At 43.3% G+C, this 24,915-nt stretch overlaps 1 protein-coding gene across 8 annotated transcripts in view; it reads left to right on the forward strand.

Annotated features, from left to right (window-relative positions):
• The first annotated feature begins 580 nt into the window (after positions 1-580).
• The window catches only part of LOC115163538 (Friend leukemia integration 1 transcription factor), a 32,043-nt gene continuing 7,708 nt past the window's right edge, over positions 581-24,915 (forward strand). The window contains exons 1-6 of one of the 8 annotated variants that reach the window (XM_029715524.1): positions 581-797; positions 3,345-3,433; positions 11,326-11,537; positions 11,875-12,032; positions 12,776-12,979; positions 20,075-20,143. In XM_029715524.1, coding sequence (XP_029571384.1) covers positions 3,395-3,433; positions 11,326-11,537; positions 11,875-12,032; positions 12,776-12,979; positions 20,075-20,143 — 682 coding nt within the window. In that variant the 5' untranslated portion in view covers positions 581-797; positions 3,345-3,394. The other 7 variants (XM_029715529.1, XM_029715525.1, XM_029715522.1 and 4 more) reach the window with 7 other exon arrangements.

The raw sequence follows: 24,915 nt of genomic DNA on the forward strand, positions 1-24,915 counted from the left end.
TATTCCTGCTGGGCGGGAACTATCACAGGAGGGGGCGATGGAGCATGAAAAAATATATGCCCCAAGGAATATCTGCTTTGCTGGAGATACATTCCAAAGTAAAATCTGAGAAATTCTGATATGTTTTCCTAATGGATTGGCATTTAATTAAATGGGCCTGCACTGTTGTAAATGCGTGAAGAGGAGGAAAACGTATTCCATCAGACATGATGTTAGCACTTTTTGTTTGTGAAATAACATGATGTTAAACAACATAAACTGTTTCATAGGGATGATATCAATAAAATATAATTTGTGGTTTCAAAGTTGGCATGATATTTTTTTTATAAAGCATTTTATTTAACTTTTGTAAAAAAGTATATTCGATTTCCTGTTCTATCCATAACATACACATAGCCTGCATGGACAGGTGTGTAAAAATGCCACTATTTAATCAATAGCTTACGAAAGGAGGGCGGAAGAACATTAAGCCGTAGTCTTTTTCAAATTTCAAAGGACCTGCTTTTTTTATGGTGCTGTTCCTCTGTCTTCTAGATTACCCTTATTTCATGGTTCAGTTGACTTGCAACTCCGGCTCCCTCTCACACTAAACGCAACGAGAAGTTTTTCGCTCTCTTCCAATTGGTTGCCGACTGGCGGCTCTCTTAAGGTTAAGGTTCTCATTCATACACCCTGCGTACGCCTTCTAAAAATAACTTACTGTCATCCATGGTACCGACTTTGAATAGACGGTGCAAATCATTTCAATTGGGGAATAATTCAACTGAAAGAATAGACGACTGACAACATAACGACAGGTGGGTGAGGAAATTCCATTTGTAAGATTGCGACTCGTTGTCTTTTCTAACCATCCACAAACCTGTGCATGCAGAATGTTTGGTGACCATAAATCAATTCACTGTTGTGTTACTAATTCTAGATTCATGTAGCCTGCCTTTTCATAAAACTATCTAATTTATCAAGATTCCATGGCAGTCTTCGGATCTGGTTTCATTTAGCTTAAATAAATGCTTTTCGGGCTATCATCCGATAAAAAGGACTTCTTTTTTTTCGTTTACAAGTTTGTTTTCGAAATGTGTTTTGGTTTGCCCTAATATAACTCGCTTTCAAGGTTTCTAGATGAGTGAGAACTGTGGTTAGAAAAAGTGCATAGATTAGGGAAAATCAGTTCGTTCTCATGTATGATGGATGACAGCACGCGCTTGTGCAAGGTAAGATGCTTAAAATGTAACACTAGAGGCTTTCAGCCCACGGGCTGTCTCGGAGGAAAGCCACTGCAGTTATTCAACAGTCCTCCTGAGACGTGAGTCGCCTAATTGGCTACAGATGCATAATTCTATGCTCTTTTACCGTTTAGAAATTGGATGCATTTGGGAAACTTTATGAGGCGAGCCTAACGTTTGCCTGCAGAAGCTGAAAATAAAAAAATAGTGGTCACCAACAATTATGAATAGTGCCACGATCATAAGCCCCTTAGATAATATATCAGTAGCCGAGGTGATGCGGCAGAAATTCAATAACCAAATCATTTCAGCCAAACTTGAAAGTATTCCATAAAATATGTGAGTGTGGGCTATAAAATATCTGATCACACACTAGTCAGTTCGTGTGTTTCATATTTACTTATTTAGAGATTGCTATAACATGAATTCTGGATGTCTAGTGGTCCATCTGTTTTCATCGTAATTTTGCTATGTGGTGATTTTTAACATAATGCCGCTGTTGTTTTAGGGGCCCTGCGCCATGTATTGTAGGCCTATATTGACGAGTGCTACCTTACCTTTCGTTATTCCCAGTTTTCACAGTGACAGTGAGTGTCTCCTGTCAACGGATGAGTCGAAATTAATTAGTCTATGGCTGCAATCTTTGCATTGACATCAAGTAAAAAGTTGTCATTATTCACTCGTTCTGTTTTTGGAGACCAGTGTTTGTCTCAGTGTAATTTGCTTGATGTTAGGAATGTTAAATGTTGCAATAATTCCACACTGAGGGAACGGCCAAAGACATCGAGCTGCCCTTTCACCCTAGACTGTAAGCTGCACTTATTAAAGAGAAAAGTGTTTCAATATGTGGTAAGCTTTAGGGAGAAACGTAGTGAAGGTTGGGATCTGCTGCCCTGCTCTCTCCACCGGAGTTGTCTATCGAGCAAGGTAAAGTCATTCTACCATGGTAGTGTTTCCGGTCATCATGAACAGTGGTATTATGGATGCGAATATGTGACTGGTTATTAGATTATCAATGTGCCACTAAATATGTGAAGAAAACAACAGTGCACGGACGGCCATACGGCTGAATGAACCAAGTCTGAGTCCAGTAATTTACAGTGGGCCTATGAACCAAATCTGAACCTACTATATATTTTGGTGGAAGTGCTTTCACAGAATAGAACGCAATTCATAAAACCGCAAGGCGCTCCTTGGCGCGCTCCGGAGATCTCGAGCTGTGTTGGTTTTTGATAACTTTGTCAATAACTTACCCTGATATCACATCAACATGAACAATAGCAAAATGCTTCCGAAAGTAAAAAGGTTTTCAAATTGTTTATTTAATTTAATGTGTGGCCTGAGGCTAGGCCTATACATAAATAATTAATTTAACTTGAGGGCGAATAGAAAAAAGATCAAAACAAAACTAATGTGATAACAACCAGAGTGCAGAAAACGGAACTATTAGCCTGAGGAGAAGAATTTCAGGAGGTATCACTGCCATTGAAAATTCACAAAAGTTTGCATGGGGCCCTGAAAATACAAGTTATTTAATTTAACATAAAAAAATGAGCTAGCAAAAGAATCAATGAAGTATGAGTTAATGGATGAATGAAGCTTGAATACCGGATGTGTGGATATTAGTGCATTATGAAGAAAGGTTGTTGATGGTCAAATGCATTACTGAAGGAGTGGGCGGGAGAGTTTGTGATTCCAGTGTTACGTCTAGCCTATACTATAGCTCTTTACCAATAGGAAGCTGAGTCATTCTTCCACCAATCAGACAGACATAGCTATCATAACTATTTAGATATGACATATTTCCATGACATAATATTTATTATTCCCCACACTATAAGCTTTATTTGTCATTACATTGTTATTACATTATTGATTATTTTCGTCTGCATTGAACCACAATTGATGATCAATATGCCCATAATTATTAGAAATAGTATTATTGGGCACATTAGCCAACTAATATAATTATTGTGTACATTATTAGCATATGATTACTATGTTTTACTATTATATTTATTTGTGTTTTTATATTTCTTTTATTGCCTTATTATTTTAGGATATATTGCTCTTATTCAGTTTTTCCCCTTTTTTGTGCTAATATTCCTCTCCTCTCCCCAGGGCCCGTGGAACACTGTTGAAGACCTCTCGACCCTCTCGGTTCTGTGAATATGTTTCAGACCGTGCCTGACACTTCGTCTTACGTCAAGGTAAGACAACCTCTTCTCTTCGAGCAGGTCATTTTGCTGGACGGTCTGGGTCCTCCCTGATTTCTATTCATGATGATCCTTTGTGAATAATTAGCATCTTCTTGTCATTCTTTAAATAGCTATCGGTAAGCATACCCTAGGCCTAATATGATAGGTATATTAAATCTTGTCACAATTGTCTCTCTCTGTTCGGTTGTTGTTACCCTGTTATAACCGTTATGCAGAATAGGCCTGCATTCAAACATTTTATGATAGCCTCCTGTATAATGTGGTTCTGTTCATTTGTCTGGACATCACGATTCATTTAATGTCTTTGCCTTCAGTGCGGGACCGTTATAGCACATTGTTATATTTGACATCATGCAGTTTTTTCCTCTCTCCGCCACAGTCTCAAAGAATGTAAACAAAGCAAATAGTGGACATCTGGTTTTCACGTTTAAAACTCTGTGCATTGAATCACGTGGTACAGCGTGGAATTCCTGCAACCTGACAATTTATAGGCCTTGGGACGATTTGTGGGAACGAAATATGCATTCCCATTGTTATCTTATAGTCTATATTAAACTGCACAATCCACGACATGCCATAACCTAAGTTTAAGAAACGATCAGTGTAAGTGCAGTCGCCATGTATTATGGGAATGTATGCCTACTTGTCATTGAGTGTTCACCATAACGCATCAACATTTCCGTAGGCTATTATGGGAATCTGGCTGTTATAAAATATTATAGGAAATGTGATGTCATGTCTTTCTGTTATAGATCATTGGTCGAAGACCAATTGCATATAGGCGGAGCCTGTATGGTTAAGAACATGAACATTTGTGCTTAGTCAAGCAGTTCATAATATCTTTATACTCAAAATATTCCAAGAGTGACTTGTTATGCTTTGTCGACTTATTTCCCTTTGCATATAAGGGCACTTTTCATACATCCATACCGTTTGTAGCGCTCTGCAGAAAGTTTCACTGGCCACACTGCTTGAGTTCTCTGAACAATTACCGATTTGTTTTGGGAGACTTGAACAGCAAGGAATGTTTGAGGAGAAAATATGCTTTGAAATGAGCCTTTCTGCTCCCTAAATAAGACAACAAGTCAATGACGGGGAAACAAATCCAGGAACCTGTGTAAAGTGTTCTTTGGTTAACCATTGAATGCTTACGATTGCTTAAACAACCCATATTGAACACAAAGTTCGTCAGGTCAATGAATATCACATTGCCCTCGTTTTAATCTAAACCTTCACTGAATTATTTTGCATTTGGGGGAAGATATTGATTGTTCAGAATGTGAACCAGGCACGCCTCAAGACAAATTTGTAAGAAATATTCTGCTTCATGGTCTAGCATTGGTTTTGTTTGATTAAGGCCAGGCGAGACTCGTGCTCTCCAATAAAAATACATCTCAAATTAATTATGGCCCGGAGCAAGGGACCAGAACGTTCGTTCTTGTGTGCTGAGTATTTTTACTTGGGCTTTATTTTTGCCCGAGAAAGAGAAGGGGCTTACCAGAACTCTCAAGTCTAATGAACAATCTTAAATGGCCGATCCATATCTATGTCTATGTAGTGGTTAGAATAATAGGCCGCCTAAAACGTTTGTCACATAAATGAATTTATAGAAGTCACAACAGACTACCTGTAGGCCTAGGCCTAATGTCATTTCTTTTGTCTTTTATGAATGCATATTTGTTCACGAATAAAATAAACATAGGCCTCTTTCAGTAGGCTAATAATCTTGCCTAATAATTAAAATGAAAACCTATAATAATACCGACATAATGATCACCGTCATAATTTAGCCTTGGATCATTTGGTAACATAATGGAGACGTTTAGGCCTATATCGGCTATTATTGAACATTTGTAAGCATGTGAAGTTGTGAAGTGCTATAAATTCACGATGAGCATAAACTGAAACTAACCCAAGTGCTGTCCACCCACTTATTGTATTGTCCAATGGAGGTGCTATGGCTTCCCACAGCTCGTGGTAGGAAATGCCTGGCTGTCCGATTTCAGCGTCAAGTCAGATGTTCTGTGGTTCGCTGTAAAAACCAACTTGTATCTGTTTATTGGCCTCCGAAAATATTTGTTACCACTCTCTTTGCATAAGCATGCATGTTCCGTGCGTAATGGAGTGAATCATTTGATTAGCTATAGCCTGCTCTGACTTAGTCTTTAGTTTGTTAGCGATTTGCCTCGGTTACTGTGGCTCTGTGACCAAATCAATCAATAGTGCTAAGTGATTTCAGAATTTGGTCACATTATACCTGAAGTAACCTCAGGTGTCAACGAATCACATAATATTTTGTTTGCATTTTACTGGGTATTAGGCATATTTGAAATAGGCCTACTTATATGGCCCATAAAATGACAGTCATTCACTATTAGGCCTACTAGTCAACAGGCTATCACAAATAATAAACATTTATTATTTTCAAAACGCTAAGCCATACCAATGCCCTCTGCTATTGCAAACGGGCCTAAAATGGTTGGAATCTATAATTACGCAATAACGCACGAGGGGGTGTGGTATTGCGGAGTGCCTGGATACAGACCTTTTTAGCCGTGGTATATTGGCCATATACCACAAACCTCCGAGGTGCATTATTGCTATTATAAACTGGTTACCAACGTAATTAGAGCAGTACAAGTAAATGTTTTGTCATACCCGTGATATACGGTCTGATATACCACGGCTGTCAGCCAATCACCATTCAGTCCTCGAACCAACCCAGTTTATAATGAATAGTATACCATGACATTCATTCGGCCTAAATCCAATTCAAAACCAAAACAGGAATGTTGAATAAGAAAATGTAACGGCCACTAAATAGTTAAACAAGGTGTCTCCCTTAATTACACGAGGCTGAACTGGCCTCAGGCAGGAGAAGCCTTGACCCCAAGCAGGATCCAGATGTGGTGGTATAGAGGGGGCCTCTCCCCCAACAGACCCCCAAGTCGAGAGCAGACAGGCCGGCCAGTCTGTCAGTCGCAGCGTCGCAGGCTCCGTTTGGCCGCTCTGTGGCCTGGCCGCTCGCCCAGGCAGAGCCCTATTGGTCTGGTCACGTTCAGGGCTGGCTCCATGTCTAGCATCTGCGCTGAAATTGTGTATGAATTGACAAGGACAATTTCCAAATGTAGAGGAAAAATGGTTTGTGATGGGGACTGGGGATTTTTGTCCATGGGTCCAGTAGCCTAAGAAAGTAGTTCAACTATAGCCTACGTCTAATAATAATAATTCTAATACTAATAATAATAACAACAACAATCAAAATAACAATAGAAGCCTATAATAATATAATAACAATGTAATAACATAACATGGGAGTAGGTACACTTCATCATTACTTTAACGAAAACCATACACATTTACTCATTAACTAAACTCCAAACATATTAAGATACGGGGATCCCCTTAGCAATATTTGGAAATATACAATCCATTATCATTCCGTCCTGTGTTTGATGCAGACTCACACGTGTAGAGCAGACCTTGATATTATGCCTCTGGGGCGCTGCGTGCTTGGGATTTATTAGGAAAACTTCACAGAGGCTTGGAAGGCTATAACAAAGAGTAGCCTAGATCGCAACAACCCTTGGCACAGGTAGTTCAAGTTCGTATTCCTCTTGGTTTGATTTACAGTTCATTTCATCAGCACTCTCGAGGAAAACATCTGTCTGCTTTGAAAGTGAAACTCTATTTTATATATCTATCTCGCAGTGGAAACGTGAATATAAGAAGTTAATACAGTTGGGAATGATTTGGGCTACAGTAAAATCAGAATTGTGGAACATTTTTTCACGCATTGCATTAAAGCAATACATACGGAGATTATAAAACATAATGCAATCACATAACAGCCTATAAGCGGTTTAAATTATAACTTTTTCATTGGCAAGTAAATTTAACAAAAATACACAAATGTAGCCTACAACAACATATGCATAACGCTGGCAACCATTCAGAAAAAGTTTCCGAGTAAAAACATTAACAAGGGGGAACACGCAATTGTTTTCCCTGCTTATCTCTTTGTGACAAGTATCCTGCTTTTTGGAACTGCAATGAAGGCAGGGCTTGCAGTGACACACATAGCTTCCTTCTCAAAAGCGGTGACTTCCCTTCCCAAATGTAGAGGGAAAAAAACATCCGGTTAACTGTCTCTTTCGCTCTGAGATATATCGGGGGCTGGAATTAATTCAGGAGCGTGTCATGTTTGGAATATTGTTGGGGTCCGCTGAAAATTGCGCAAAATGGACGGAACTATTAAGGTAAGGGTGGAGCACGGGGTGTACGAGTTTGTGAGAGCTTTGCTTTTCGGAGTTGCGCCTCCTTTTAGCATGAGTTGCTATGTCTGTGAGTAGTAGCCTACAATGTTGGGCAATGAACGGCTTTTTATTTTGATCCGAAATCGGTAACCAGATGTCCTTCTATTTTCCTCTTTATCCCGAAGTTTCCCTTTCCTTTAGGAAACTCTGAAAGTGAAAAGAAGATTTGGTTGGATACGAGCGCGTAGACTCACGTCTGGAATTAAACAAAGTGCTTATTTTATTCAGTGAAAAGTATGTATTTATATAACAAAATGTAGGGAAATTATATTTCTCCAGTTGATATAGTGATGAGGCGGGATTAAGCAATATGTAGGCGATATATGGCTGTACTGTTAAATGAACGTGCGTTCTTTGTCAAGTAATGTATGATGTGTCAAAGAAGTGGCTGCGCAATAGTGGAGCAGGATGACGGGGATCCTCTCACAGTTCATGGTTCAAAACGTTAATAATGGTGTTTTGGTGGTTCATGTCGTTTATTATGCAGGATATACAAGGAAGTACAATCCGTGCGTAAAACCATATATTTTATACGCATATTTTCGGTTGTAAAAAGAGTGTGGAACATTTGCCATTTTTAGTAGCCTTGTCATTGGCCAAAATGTAATTTGGAAATATCACGGGGTGATTGAGAAGCGAAAACTGCGCATCTCCTTGTAATTCACTATTAGCAAAAGGCTCACATGCTTACCTGGGCATTTATGCTTATATTGAACACAAAAGTAATTCATTGTTGGGAGAGTGCATATTTTACTTTTAAGGGACGGGTATTCAAGCGCGGTCTTCGGTTAGCCATGCAGCCTCCGGTATTGAAATTCCAGATGCATTGCTATGCAGATGTTTGATGGTTAGGTCCCTGCATTTCGCACCACGGTATTGTGTCTTGAGTTTGAGTAGACATGGCCGATTGTCCTGTAGACCGAGTTATTCTGCTCCTATTTCCAACGAACTGGAGTATTATAATAGCCATGTAAACATATTGTCTGTCAGTGTGTTTTCTTTGCTGGTTGAAAGAAGCTGGTTTGTGTGGTTGAAGTGGCGGCTGGGTGTGGTATACGTTTTTGAACAGTATAAGCGTTGACTGCACAGAAAAGTTTAATTTATATTAAATCATTCTCACCCGACTGGTTTGTGATTGTTTAATACTCAAACATGCAAAATAGAAAAATGTATGCCTTGTGAAATGATTGTTTATATTATCCTAAATTATCATGTAATGATGACAATACTATAACAACAATAATAACTCATTATTATACATGTATCAGGACTGTGTATGTCTCTGTGTGTATATTTGATTGACTACTAACTGTATTCAGACTTTAGTCATCAAAAAAAAGGGGGGGGGAGCTTCCTGTTCTACACAATCTGGTTTCCTGACAGGTTTCCCTTTCCTCCTCAAACAAAGGACAGGAATGCACCCTGAATCGCAACGATGCTGATGGGTGTGTGGACAACAAAATAGACCCGTGCAGTCTGGAAGTAGCGCACTGTGCACTGGCGCACAGTGCGCTACCCTTTAAAAAAAACACGTGATGCATTTGCAGGCAGGCTGTTTGACTGTAAAGCATCTGTGGTGGCCCAGGCACGTGGCAGCTTCCACTGTCAGTTTCCCAAGAAGAGTTTAGAAAGATCTGTTAGTTTATGAATGAGGGTGGTGAACAACATTACACTATTTTGAGATGATAATGGCACTATATGTACCATTTAATGATGGATATGTACAGTAAATAATTTAGAGAAAGCAAGACTTGGAGTGAGGTTATCATTGTTCCCTGAGAAAAAAATGGTAGGCTACTTGAATAGCGTACATGGGAAGGGTTGTTGGCACAAGATGTTCAGAAGAGACAAATGTAGATCAATTAACTGTATCTCCATCCCACCCATACCATAGGCGGTGTGTGTGTTCCACACTGATACAGAACACACATACCAAATAGACTCAGAGTGGTGTGTTAGACTGTTTGGAAGTGCATACATTCACAGTATTTTTAAAACCTGTAATCTTGATCGGCACATGCCACTTGCCAATCATGGATTACATGGCAGGGGCTGATATGTCAGTGTAAATGTAATGTGCAACAGCCATAATAGCAGAGCTGCACATTCCCTCACTGCTCTCAACATATAATCCACTGCCCTGGCCAGCTGCCGTATAAACCACTCTGATAGGGTATATGGCTGCCAGACTGCCAGTGTCCAGCTACAGTATGATGGTTTGACTGATGACTCACAATGAATGGCCTCAAAAGCTGTCACCATGGTCAGTTAGGAACCTTTGGCACATCACAGACACATACAGTCAGTGTTAGTGAATGTACTTTGTAGCATTAGTTTGCTGAAACGTACTGTACATGAATATAATATGTGTATTCTTCTGATTAGCGGTGAAGATAGAAATCCCCGTCCCAAGATAGACACCTCAGGAAATGAGTACACAGGCTGTAAACAGCAGACTGGCCACTGTATGTATCACTGGAACTTCAATCCCCGGGCAAACTCTGCTTCACTTTTTCACTTGTTAGGACTCATTGAAATGTAGCAAAACTCGCCTTTTTTATCCATGTTTGCTATTTCATGAACAAAGTCAGACGTGTTTTGATGCGTACATACTTTGTTGTTCGCCAGGGGAAGAACTGTGTGTTAATGGCACATTATTGTCTTGATCTAGTATGTTATCTTTGAACATATCTTTAATCCCTCAGGATTATCTCTGTCTAATTGGTGACATCAGATGCTATCAGATCAGATGTGTGTCAGACGTGAGCATAATCCTTGAAATGGCTTAACTTTAATGACTCTAGATCAGTTTGTCTCTATTGCTACTGCTTTGTTTCATTAAAATGATTAATTGACAAGCTGAGGAAAGGCAGGCTTCACCAACTCCTTATTTAATAGTAAACAGAGGGTTTAAAACTGATTTAGCTAAGAGGCTGCCCCAGTCTATACAGCCAGAGCCATTTACCTGTATATCTCATACATACTCTACATCTCTTTGGCTCTGTGTATAGGTTATTGTATGTCACATCATTGGAATAGCAAGTATTGTATTCCCATTAGCCCATATACATCTCTGACAATGATAGATCTGATATGTATTCCATGCATCAGTTACCAGGCATGAGACGGAACACGTGGACACAGACAGAGTGTTCCAGTGGAGACGTTTGTTTTCTTTAATAAGCGTACATTGCTCCAGCAGAGCCACTGCACTAGGGTCAATGTAGAGCTGACCCCATCGCTGATTCTGTTGAGTCTTCAGCTGCCGTTCCTTCTCTGTGGAAGGACAACTCAGACTAGATCTTGTTGTGTGTAGTAGTCATCCGAATTGTAGTCATGTTTGAAGTCATGGTAACATCAACAGGAAGCTGTAGTTGCTAAATAGGCCCAATTGCTCTATACACAAACCACTTAGGATGCCAGATTGTGATATGAGACATAACTGCACATAATTACTCTAAACAAAATGTGTCTACAACAAGTGAGAGATTGAAGTTGTGAGATCACAGGTTCTCTCTGTTGTTCTAGAGGAGCCCCACTATAACCTGTTGGTCCTCTGGCCTGCAGGAGGCACTGTCAGTGGTGAGTGAAGACCAGTCCCTGTTCGAGCCTCCTTACACTGCTGCTGCCCCTCTACCCAAGACAGACATGACTGCATCTGGCACACAGGACTACGTCCAGCCCCACAAAATCAACTCATTACCCCCTCAGCAAGAGTGGATTAACCAGCCAGTCCGAGTCAATGTCAAGAGAGAGTATGACCACATCAATGGATCCAGGTATGTTCGGCAGTATGCAAAGTCCATTGCACTAGACTCCAGGTTTTATGTCTTGTCCCTGTATGTCTTAATCTCTGCTGATTAGAGTTGATGTTCTCTAGATTAGTCTAGATTCAAAAGGACAGTTGATCATAACAATTGCTTGTGCACAGTTAGATATGATTTTTGGCCACCTGCAGAAAGTGACACTTACATTCCATTGGGCTCTCGAGCTCCACTCCATTGGCCCAGTGGTTGTCTATATTTCAAAACATTTTCATCGCCCTTTAATACACGCTTTGAGACAATATAAAGATCTCTTGTCTCTCCCTGACACTGACACTGTGTGTGTGTGCAGCAGGGAGTCCCCAGTGGACTGCAGTGTGGGGGGTAAATGCAATAAGCTGGTGGGGGGCAACGACACATCTCAGATGAGTTACGGAAGCTACATGGATGAGAAGAATGCTCCGCCCCCCAACATGACTACCAATGAGAGGAGAGTGATCGTCCCCGCAGGTAACAATGACTTCTATGATACAAACCATGTGGTATTTCTTTATAATGAACAAAAATTACATATTGTTTTTATTTTATTTCTCGTGTTATTAATTGTTCATAAACTAGACCTACAAGTTATATGACTCTCCATTCCAGGCTATGAGAAATGTTTATTTCTCAGTAGTTTTTCATCATAGTCAGATGGAGGGCGTGTAAACAGGCTCTCAATTGGCATTCATTTTCTGATGTCGTAGAAATGTTTTTATTAGCCCCAGATCTATTTAGCTGGGTCATGGGTGAAGGATCTTTGATGCTTTTGTTAGTAATGTTTTAGCTTACTCATGGGAGCATGACTAAACACATAGAGGCAACAGAGGTCTGTTCAGTCAAAGAGCTCTTTACATTAGCTAATTGATTCACATATTACAGTGTTATTTATGAGGGATACATTCTTTGGGAAACATTCTCTCTCTGGCAGTTTTGGAAGAGATTTATGGTACATCAGATATACTGTAGAATAGATGCAGGTGTATGATTACATAGGCTACACAATCTGGGAAAGGATGGGTCACATAAATGAATTGAAAGATAGATGAATGAATAACTAGATAAATAAACAAGTGACAATAACAGATGGATACATTAGCCATCATTTTGAAGTAATTATGAGACTAAAACTTGAATTGCATTCTCAATCACTGTGAAAAGAGTAGATTGTCAAGTGGTGTTTACATTACCCCTGTCCCCTTGTCTTCCACCAGATCCGTCGCTGTGGTCTCAGGATCATGTCCGCCAGTGGCTAGAGTGGGCCATCAAGGAGTACGGCCTGCTGGAGATGGACACGGCCATGCTCCAAAACACAGACGGCAAGGAACTGTGTAAGATGAGCAAGGACGACTTCCTCCGACTCACCACCATGTACAACGCTGAAGTCCTGCTCTCTCATCTCAATTATCTCAGGGAAAGTAAGTTCTGGCAGCCATTTTAGTTGATCTAAACTGAACAAAAATATAAATGCAACATGTAAAGTGTTGGTCCCAGCTAAAATAAAAGATCACAGAAATGTTCCATATGCACAAAAACCTTATTTCTACAAAATGTTGTGCTCAAATTTGTTTACATCCCTGTTAGTGAGCACTTCTTCTTTGCCAAGATAATCCATCCACCTGACAGGTGTGGCATATCAAGAAGATGATTAAACAGCATGATCATTACACAGGTGCACCTTATGCTGTGGACAATAAAAGGCCACTCTAAAATTTGCAGTTTTGTCACACAACACAATGCCATAGATGTCTCAAGTTTTGAGTGAGCGTGCATTTGGCGTGCTGACTGCAGGAATGTCCACCAGAGCTGTTGCCAGAGAATGTAATGTTAATTTCTCTACCATAAGCCGCCTCCAATGTCGTTTTAGAGAATTTTGCAGGATGTTCAACCAGCCTCACAACCACAGTCCACGTGTATGGCGTTGTGTGGGCGAGGGATTTGCTGATGTCAACGTTGTGAACAGAGTGCCCGATGGTGGCGGTGGGATTATGCTATGGGCAGGCTTAAGCTATGGACAATTAATTTTATCGATAGCAATTTGACTGCACAGAGATACCGTGATGAGATCTTGAGGGCCATTGTCGTGCCATTCGTCCTCTGCCATCAACTCATGTTTCACCATGATAATGGACGGCCCCATGTCGCAAGAATCTGTATACAATTTCTGAAAGCTGATGTCCCAGTTATTCCTTGGCCTGCATACTCACCAGACATGTCACCCATTGAGCATATTTGGGATGCTCTGGATTGACATGTACGACAGCGTGTTCCAGTTCCCGCCAATATCCCGCAACTTTACACAGCCATTGAATAGGAGTTGGACAACATTTCACAGGCCACAATCAACAGCCTGATCAACTCTATGCGAAGGAGATGTGTCGTGCTGCATAAGGCATAAGGCATAAGGTGGTCACACCAGATACTGACTGGTTTTCTGATCCACACCCCCTACCTTTTTTTGAGGTATCTATCTGTGACCAACAGATGCATACCTGCATTCCCAGTCATATGAAATCCATAGATTAAATTAACTGATTTCCTTATATGAACTGTAATTCAGTAAACTCTTTGAAATTGTTGCATGTTGTGTTTATATCTTTGTTCAGTATGTGTCTGATGGATCATAGAGGTGTAGAACTGTAGTTTGTTAGTGATCTTTGTTCTCAATGTGGTAACAAACAGTGATAAGATGACAAAACAGAAGTTCTCTGTCTCTTCCATTAGCCAGTTTGTACTACAGTCTCACATTAACATACTGTACATCCAGTCTTGCTCACCCGGGTATGTGAGAATGCCAGAAAATGCGGTTTACCCGTTTGTCATTTTTTACATTGGTATTTTGCCTGGATTAGTTTTTCATATAGAGTAGAGGAGGCTTTAATAGCACAGACTTTTTAGTGTGTTTCTCAGCCCATCGCCCCTGTTTTTGGATGTCAACTGAGGGTAAGAATGCCAAACCAAGGGGAATAAGATGACTCACTGTGTTTTGTCACCATAGTCATCGTTTTACAGTCGCCAGACAATGATACAGCCTTACTGGAAACCTGGACCCCATTTCTCCAAAATGGTCACCCCGCAGGCCTTGGCACATACAGTCATTGCAGCCATGAGGACTTAAGAGTTTTTTCCCTGTATATAACCATCATCTCTGGACTGTAACCCGTTCTCCCTCCACTTAGGAGTGCCTTACTCCACATATGCCACAGTAAGATGAAGCCCATGTGCATTGCCTCAGGAATCACACGAGAAAGTGAGGTCTATGTGTTCAGCAGAGCATAGGAAGTGTATCTGTAATATACAATGGAGGCAGCTTTGCTGATTAATTGGAAGACCTTTTGTACATTACGGCCTCGCATGTTTTGGCAGCGAGACATGGTTGTAAAGAAACAAGGTTTCTCTGCACCATAATGCAAATGCCATCTATAAGCAAGATATCAGGAGGACAGGCAGCATTTGGCATCGCGTACAGGTCATCTTGCCTGTGTACCATTCTGTGCTCTGCTGTATAATTCAGGTTTTATAGACATCCACTGCATTGTATGGAGTTGATGGATGGCCATCACAAAACATACTAAGCCATAATGTTGGAGGCCATCCATAAAATCAGTTATTTCAGTAAACCAGTAAATATATCTCACCCTCTACTGTATGTATGACGGTTATCCTCTGCTGTTTGCACTGTACTGCAAGAATAGCAGCTGCGGCTGCAAAACTCCACCATTTGGGTGGAGCCCCAAATGGTTTGCTAATGGTTAAACATTTCTCTTCAAAATTGTGATGGGTCTTGCTGTAATGTAATGGGAAATTTATTCCGTGGGTGTCAACAGTTTTCTCTGTGCTGTGCGTGGCGTCTGGGTCCAGGGAATGGGGATGTCTGCCGTGAGTATAACAGCCCCATTGTGTTACAATGCAGCATGGACTGGAGGCTCTGTGTGTCTGATGGACCACCACCGCGCCCTCTCTGCAGAGCAGTTTTCATTAGGAACGGTTGCTGCGGGACTTAGCCTGGCTTAGGCGTGCTGCACTGCGTCTCCTCCCCCCACCACAATTCTTCTGATTTAGTTGTTGTGTGTTTTGGAAACAGAAGAGATGTTTCGGAATCCTCCGCTCGGCCATTGAAATTGCTTTGGACCCCTTCCCAAGCCATGAGACAAATGCTCTCTCCTCGTCCCGTGTCTGGCTGACCAGTGGCAGGCCTTTTGAGAAATGAGCAGCACTAGGGCATATATTGGGAGTGGGGCTCGGGTTGAGGTGGGAGGAACTGTGTTAGTAAAGGCACGACGTCGGAAGAGGGTGGAGAGCTTCCAGGATTTATCCTGGAAACTGAAGCCGATCTCTTTCCCCCTGCAGCACAAACAAACACAATCACAGACAAGGAGCTAGCCCATCCAGAATGCAGACCACTGGCTTCACTCACGAGGAGAGCTGGAGCGGAGCCGAGCTCTCGGTTCAGACTCAGACACACATATACAAGGAGAGGGAAAAGGAGAGGGAGAGGCAGGCCCTGGACGTTTTTAGTGATTACAGGCAGTCTGATGCCTCACCCTCTCCCATCCTCCCCCCTCCACTCTCTTCCTAACCCGACGACGGTCCGTGCTCGACGAGCTGGAATCATTTCATACACATCTGTGTACACCATGTGTGTTACTTTTGGGTCGGTTTATTGAAACTCTGATTAACATTCTTCAGTGTCATTAAGCTTGTTCACTGTAGGCCAGAGAAGGGCATGGACATTTCCCCTCCCTGCGGCTATAAGCTAACAGTAACATCACACACCTGTCTGATTACTCTTAGTCATACACAGGGAATAATATAATAAATGCACATGCCAGCAAGACATTCTGCACATATCTGAATCTCTGTCTCCAGCTGCGAACAGTAATAAGGGTGGTTGCCTGTGCATTATTTTGGCCCCATAGTTGGTCACTTATCCAGATTTTTATACGCGATGGCCACCCTTTCTGCAATGTGCTTTCAATTTGGGGCGCAATTTGAGAATTTGTTCAAATTAGTCTGTCAGGGAGGGACTGCGGACTGTTTGCTTTATTGCACCCATGTAGGTCGGTTTGATACCACATGTGCTGGAACAAACCAAGCACAGAACGGTGAAACCTGCATCAAGGAGAGACTGTATCCTCAGACACAGAGACAGGAGAAAGGGGGGAGAGAGAGAAAAAGAGAGAAAGAAAGAGTGGGAGTTTTTATTGAAGTGTGTGGAAATGGCCTGAAGTGGCTTTGATTGAGTGCCATAGGAGAATAGCTGCATTGCTTTCTTTCCCAGCTGTCCCTGCTCTGGTCTGGTCTGCTCTGTGTGGCTGACTGTGGCTGGATGGATTTACAGGAGGGAGTGGAGAAAGTGATAAGTCTGGGCTCCCAGCCTCCCAGGCTGCCTCTGCTCCTGATCCAGCCTCCAGCCTCCCGAGCTGCCTCTGCTCCTGATCCAGCCTCCCGGGCTGCCTCTGCTCCTGATCCAGCCTCCAGCCACCCAGGCTGCCTCTGCTCCTGTCCAGCCTCCAGCATCCCAGGCTGTCTCTGCTCCTGATCCAGCCTCCCGGGCTGCCTCTGCTCCTGATCCAGCATCCAGCCACCCAGGCTGCCTCTGCTCCTGATCCAGCCTCCAGCCTCCCGGGCTGCCTCTGCTCCTGATCCAGCCTCCCGGGCTGCCTCTGCTCCTGATCCAGCCTCCAGCCACCCAGGCTGCCTCTGCTCCTGATCCAGCCTCCAGCCTCCCGGGCTGCCTCTGCTCCTGATCCAGCCTCCAGCCACCCAGGCTGCCTCTGCTCCTGTCCAGCCTCCAGCATCCCAGGCTGTCTCTGCTCCTGATCCAGCCTCCCAGGCTGCCTATGCTCCTGATCCAGCCTCCAGCCTCCCGGGCTGCCTCTGCTCCTGATCCTACTGCTGCTGCTGGTGCAGCCCACTCCAGAGTGGGGAAATTCTCAAGCCCTCAATAGTTTATGCAGACCATAAACATCTGGGCTGAGGGCTGCAGAGGAAAAGGTGGTCTGGAGTGCTCTATTTTGCAGCCAGTCGCTCTCTCTTTCTCTCTCTTTAGGTTTTTATGGAGGTATCCCTGCATTAGTTCTTTCTATTGGCAGATTAGCACTCCAGTGTAGGGGCTCAGAGGCCTGTCTGCCTGCCTCTGTTGTTAGCTGTTAGGTACCATTACACAGCACCTCTGGTTGGTTTGGATTGGACAGGGAACTGGGCTAATGTAGTCTAGTGAATGGGGTCTCCTAGGCCTCCTTTTAAGGGGCACTGGTCTCACCGCCCACGTGGGTGCCCCTCAGTTTGTTGATGGAGAGAAGGGTATGTACATGTTTGAGGGGGTAGTATAGATTTTAGCTTGGTAGGATCAACAACAAGCCAGGGCTTAGCAAAGGCCAATGACGTCTAACCATCTCACAGGGATGTCTGTCAATATTATGGTGTGTCAAGACGGAGGGCAGGGGGAATTTTAAAGAGTCATCATTCATTGAAAAGAAAGAAAATAAAACAATGCTATTATTATGTAATAGAGGAACAGACTCTGGGCAGATGTTGCTCGGTTGGAGGAGGCTGAACATTAACCAGTCATCCCACTGTGCAGTCAGATTACTGGGAAGTGTTTGTTTTTCGAGGGTGAAGAGCGCGTCCAAATAAATAGGCGGTGTAGCCAAGCCTCCCTCGCCTAAAGTGTCAGTGTTGGCGTTCCCCATTTCGCTCTCTCTTTCTCTCTCTCTCTCTCTCTTACTCTCTCTCTCTCTCTTCCTTATAATAGCGGTCCCAGTGTTCTCTTTTGGATCTGTTTTCTCTGGGGCGGCCCCCATGTGGAACGCAGTAGGGGAGGGGTTTACCCTACCCCCTTTTCTCTCTCTCTCTCTCTCTCTCTCTCTCTCTCTGTCTCACACTCTCACCCTCTCCCTCTCTCTCTCCCTCTCCCTCTCCCTCTCCCTCTCTCTCTCTCTACTTCTCTTACTCTCCCTGAGGATGAGTCGGTGCCGTGCCTGCCCCGTGCGCTTACACTGAGAGTGTGGAATAATGTTTGTATGGGGAGCTGCGTTTGATTGCTGTGCAGGGACCCTATCTCACACAATGCTTCCCCTGTTCAGCGGCCCCAGGTCCAAATCAGGACCAGAGCCTTGGGTGGGGTGGGCTGGGGTGGAGCGAGAATGGGGTGGGGGTTAGAATTTGTGTGTAGAGCCCCCCTACCCCGTCTCCCTCCACCAGCCCCCCAAAAAACAGCCCACAGATCTGCCTTGCTGTGGGCCCTCTCATTCCCCTACACCCTCCAAAATGAGCTAAGGCACGCCACTCCAAGGCTTCCCAAGCTGTAGCCTATACTGTTATTCATCTCTCCATCTCCTCCTGCCCATTCAGAAAACCTCCTAGAGTTCCTTCCTAACTAGCAACTCCCCATAGTAGTAGTCTTTGTATTCAATCTTACACTCTCCATAGCAGTAGTAGCACTGGTGTTTTCCCAGTGCATTTTTGGTCTGTTTTTCCTCTCTGATTTGTGCCTCGGGGCAGCTAAAATTAAGAGAGCGTTTTGGTGCTGCTTGTGTCAGCAGAGGAATGCAGAGCAGTTCTGCTCTATAAGGTGAAATGAAAAGCAATCATGCTATTATACATACTGTAGTCTTGGTTTCTGGACTTTAATAGTCAGGAGGTTTGTGGTGGAATTGTTGAATCAGCACAGCGTTCCGAATTTAAAGGTTTACATATTAAAATATTGCTGGGTCGATTCTTTATTAGGTAGAATGGATTGATTGTTTACAATGTACCATGGGCAATTTTTAAGTATAATTTTAAGAGGCATCTCAAATGAAAGGAAATTTAGATCTACTTACAGAAATCAATGATCTTCTTACTGCCACCCTCTGGGTATTGGCCAGTGTTCCTACTCACAGCTAACCGTTGTACACTGAGTGTACAAAACATTAGGAACATATTCCTAATATTGAGTTGAATCCAATGCTTCCCACATTTGTGTAAAGTTGGCTTGGTGTCCTTTGGGTGGTGGACCCTTCTTGATATACCCTTCTTGGAAACTGTTGAGCATGAAAACCCCAGCAGCATTGACGTTCTTGACACACTCAAACCGGTGCGCCTGGAACCCACTACCATACCCTGTTCAAAGGCACTCAAATATTTTTTCATTCCCATTCACCCTCTGAATGACACATGTACACAATCCATGTCTCAAATGTCTCAAGGCTTAAAAATCATCCTTTAACCTGTCTCCTTCCCTTCATACATTGATTGAAGTGGATTTAACAGGTGACATCAATAAGGGATCATAACTTTCACCTGGATTCACCTGGTTAGTCTATGTCATGGAAAAAGCATGTGTTCCTAATGTTTTGTACACTCAGTGTATAATGAATAATGAATCATTAAAATGAATTACTTGAATTAGTATACTATACTGTATAACCTATTAGCCATAATTTTTTATTAATCATGCCCTATGCACAGATAACTGTAAACTTTAAAATCCTACAGCTCTGACGTTGTGTCTATCTGGCATGTTGCAGGTAGCTCATCATTATCCTACAACACTCCATCTCACATGGATCAGTCTCCAAGCCTGGCTGCCAAAGAAGGTAGGACATCATTATCTTCCAAAACCTTACTGCTAACGTTAAATATGGGCAACTTCTTTCTATTTCAGAGGTGTTTTTATAGGGGACTATGTTTCCTGTATCGAAGAGAGCCAGGTATATGTTGAGAGAGAGTGAGAGAGAGAGAGAATGAGAGAGAGGACAGAAAGAGTGTTCTCATTTAGCATGATCATTTAGCCAAAACAATAGAGCTGCGGCATGTTCCTCTCTGTCTGCTGCCACAGAGGCAGCAGCTGCACCGAGACCCAGGTCCTGGCAGCACCAGGCAGAGACGCAGTTATTAATAACAGGTGAATCTTTTGTACAGGGGAATAATACCAGGCAGCGCTACCCCAGTCTGTGCTATTCATGGCCTACCTGCACATGGGGGAAAGTGAGTGCCACCTCAGAATGGAAGGGAATTAGCAAGACAAAAGGCACACCGTGGCTAACCTCACTATCCACAGGAGGAGATAAAGCAGGATAGGGTGGGGGGCTCAGGGAGATAGAACGTTTAAGGTCATTTTTGTGGATGGGTGTATTTAAAGGACAGGTGGTTCAGCCACAATGCAAACAGAGAGAAGGAGACAGAAAGGGAGATTAGTTGTTTTTGTTTTCACAACTTTGACTCAATCAAGGAGGGAACATGTGGTGGTGGGGAGGAAAGGTTTTAGGGGGGATTTGTATTTGTGCAGGTTTGGGAGTGGTGTAGGCCACTGTTCAGTGTTTTAATGTGTAGATTAGCATTCTGTGTTTGGTGTTTATGAGGCTTGTTGATTCTTTCCGATCAGGTTGCTGGAGACAGTTTTTTTTGCAGACAGCTAAAATGTGAACTTATGGTCCCTAAAAACCTCTGAATCTATTTCAAAAACCCATAACAGTCTAACCCATGTCTGGGGGAGGGGGGGTTCTACTAAGCTATATGGAATTGTTTTAAGAAGGTCATACCAAGGACCATGTGGCTATTTGATTTTGAATTGGAATACCCCTTGAAGTATAAAAAAAACAGATTCACAACAGACAGTCCCAAAATAAAAATCTAAAGGAAGTTTGTTCTGAAGTGTGTGTCCAATATCTGAGAGATATAACCCCTGATTCTGGGAACTAAACAGTCTCCATATAGACTTCCATACATTTTTTCAACTGGCACCGGGGGACCTTCAGATGAGTTTTGTGAGGCCTGTGGACGTACTAGAGCAAAACAATCGACATGTACTGTAGGTGTTCGTGAGAGTCATAATGGGTAAGGATAACTTGGCTATATACACAGGGAACCAGTACCGAGTCGATGTGCAGGGGTGTGAGGTAATTGAAGCAGATATGTACATACTGTATAACTAGGAATAAAGTGACAGATAGTCAACAGTAGCAGCAGACTATGTAATGAGTCAAAAAAGTTAGTGCAAAAAGGGTCAATGCAGGTAGTCCAGGTAGCTATTTGGTGAACTATTTAATGAACAATTTAGCTGTCTTATGGTTTGGGGGTAGAAGCTGTTCAGGGTCCTGTTGGTTCCAGACTCGGTGAGTCAGACCCGCCTAAGCCTATATTAGTGTCTGTGAAATGAGGTACATATCCTTTACATGTGGACTGTGAAGTCACCACCACATACAGTACATGAGAACAGGCTGCAATAACAGTGATATCCTGGCTCACAGGAAAAGGGTGTATCTAGGTAGGGAGAGAGGAAGAGACTAATAAATGTTTAACACACCCCTCTAGTCCACCGCTGAGCTACACTGTTCTTTTCCCTCCAGTCCACCGCTGAGCTACACTGTTCTGTTCCCTCTAGTCCCCCCCTGAGCTACACTGTTCTTTTCCCTCCAGTCCACCGCTGAGCTACACTGTTCTGTTCCCTCTAGTCCCCCCCTGAGCTACACTGTTCTTTTCCCTCCAGTCCACCGCTGAGCTACACTGTTCTTTTCCCTCCAGTCCACTGCTGAGCTACACTGTTCTGTTCCCTCTAGTCCACCGCTGAGCTACACAGTTCTGTTCCCTCTAGTACACCCCTGAGCTGCACTGTTCTGTTCCCTCTAGTCCACCGCAGAGCTACACTCTTCTATTCCCTCTAGTCCACCGCAGAGCTACACTCTTCTATTCCCTCTAGTCCACCGCTGAGCTACACTCTTCTATTCCCTCTAGTCCACCGCAGAGCTACACTCTTCTATTCCCTCTAGTCCACCGCTGAGCTACACTCTTCTATTCCCTCTAGTCCACCGCAGAGCTACACTCCTCTATTCCCTCTAGTCCACCGCTGAGCTACACTCTTCTATTCCCTCTAGTCCACCGCAGAGCTACACTCTTCTATTCCCTCTAGTCCACCGCAGAGCTACACTCTTCTATTCCCTCTAGTCCACCGCAGAGCTACACTCTTCTATTCCCTCTAGTCCACCGCAGAGCTACACTCTTCTATTCCCTCTAGTCCACCGCTGAGCTACAATGTTCTGTTCCCTATATTCTACCGCTGAGCTACACTGTTCTATTCCACCACTGAGCTACGCTGTTCTATTCCACCACTGAGCTTCACTGATCTATTCCACCACTGAGCTTCACTGTTCTATTCCACCACTGAGCTTCACTGTTCTATTCCACCACTGAGCTACACTGTTCTATTCCACCACTGAGCTACGCTGTTCTATTCCACCACTGAGCTTCACTGATCTATTCTACCGCTGAGCTACACTGTTCTATTCCACCACTGAGCTACGCTGTTCTATTCCACCACTGAGCTTCACTGTTCTATTCCACCGCTGAGCTTCACTGTTCTATTCCACCGCTAAGCTAAATTGTTCTGTTAAATCGCTGAGCTACACTGTTCTATTCCACTGCTGAGCTACACTGTTCTCACCCTGATTCATACCATCAGGCCAATGGGCATGCTCGATAAGAATCATTTTTTTTAATGATTTTATTTTGGGAGTTTTAGACAATAGACATAGACAAAAAACAATAGACATGCTCAATAAGATTCTGCAGTGTCACCTCTGCCCGATTCTTCCTGGTTCTCAGTGGCAGGTATTCTGAATGGCAGACCCAGCAGGTGAACTCCCCTCAACACCATTTCCCCAACACACAGAATTGATTTCTATTATAGGCTCCATAATAACAGTGCTCCTTTTGCTTCAAGAAATGCCAGCATTGAGACTTTTATCAACTTTCTATCGCCAGATGTTCACAGTCATATTGCCTGTAGAAAAGGGTCACATACCATCTCAGCTCTCTCAGGGTATAGTAAGCACCATTATTCAGCAGGAGACCTCCAAATCTTTTCCAGACTGTCTGATGTAAAAAGCTAGGTTATGAATAAAAGTTAGCAAATAAAACATGGAATGCAGCAGCCATGAAGTGTGTGTGTGTGTGTTCATGTGCTTGCTTGCATGTGTGTTGAGCTAAAGGGTACAGGGAGATAGTTTGGAGATTCAGTGATTTACCACATGGCTCCTCAGTGTTCACAGAGAGGGACGTTTTAAAGATTGATGGGCTATTCTTTGTCTTTTATCTTTCCCTCTATGGCCTCCCAAGTGGAGGACTGCTGATTTACATTTGTTGTATAGCCAGGCATACATACAGTACTCTAGCCATTGTATGTCCATTGTGTATGCTAAAGATTGGCATCTGCCTCTTCCTCAAATACCTATTTTCTTTTCACACACAGATGGCTTTTAAAGCACCTGTATTCAGTATATAAAGCGATGCTCTGTCTGAGTCTGTGTCTTTGGCTGAGACTGTGGGTTAAAAGCGGTCCATGACTAGACTTCTCTCTCGCTGGTTCTCAGCCCTTGTTTTGAATAGCTGGTCTGCAGTCAAGTCTCCCAGGACGAGTGAGCGTTGCACCACACCCCAGCCCAGAGTGGAAACTGGCTCGACTCAGAGAGAACCTGGAAAAAGAGGGAGAGGGACTCCGACGTGCCATACTTTTGGGGTGTCTGTTGAGTTTACATGGCTGACTGTGTTCCTGACCTGCTGTGCTCATCTGGACTCTGGTCGTCCTTCCCAGTCTGTCTGCTTGGCTGCCCCCTCTCCTCTCCCCACCTCTCCTCTCGTCTCCTCTTGGCTCCTCATCTCTCCTGACCTCTCGTCTCCTCTGCTGAATGATGCCCCACTTACGTCTCATGTCCACCCCTGCCCCTCTGGTCTGACTCAGACCCTAATCGAATCAGGTATAGGAACTTCCCCACTGTCTATAGTGGTGAACCCTTAATATGAGGATATTGCAGGGATGTGACCCTCTCTCATGTCAAAAGGCTACGTAGTGGAGCCGAGCGTAGTCTATCCAACCACCTCCTCCACTCTATCAGACAGTGGCGGGATACAACGCCATTGTTTTCTTTTCACATTCCAATGTTGTGTTTCGTCTGCCTGGGTCTCTTGGTTCTCTCTCTCTCTCACTCTCTCTCTCGCTCTCTCTCTCTCTCTCTCTCTCTCTCTCTCTCTCTCTCTCTCTCTCTCTCTCTCTCTCTCTCCCCCTTCTGTTTGTGACACTTATTTTGGAAGGAGGTAGCCCCTGTATGGTTTTTTTTCACAGAGGAGGGGGGGGGGGGCAGTAAAACAAAGAGAGGTTGTCTGCAGGCGAGGCAGGCAGGAAACACAACTCTCTTAGGACTCTCCTCCAGTCGTTGCTCCTAGACTATCCCACCAGCCCACTGCAGCATGAACCTGACCGCCTCTGCTGAGACCCCGACTGTTATTCTCTCTCTCTCTCAATTCAATTAAGGGCTTTATTGGCATGGGAAGCATATGGTAACATTGCCAAAGCAAGTGAACTAGATAATAAACA

Source organism: Salmo trutta, chromosome 26 (genome assembly GCF_901001165.1).
Source record: "Salmo trutta chromosome 26, fSalTru1.1, whole genome shotgun sequence".
In the NCBI taxonomy this organism is placed as follows: Eukaryota; Metazoa; Chordata; class Actinopteri; order Salmoniformes; family Salmonidae; genus Salmo; species Salmo trutta.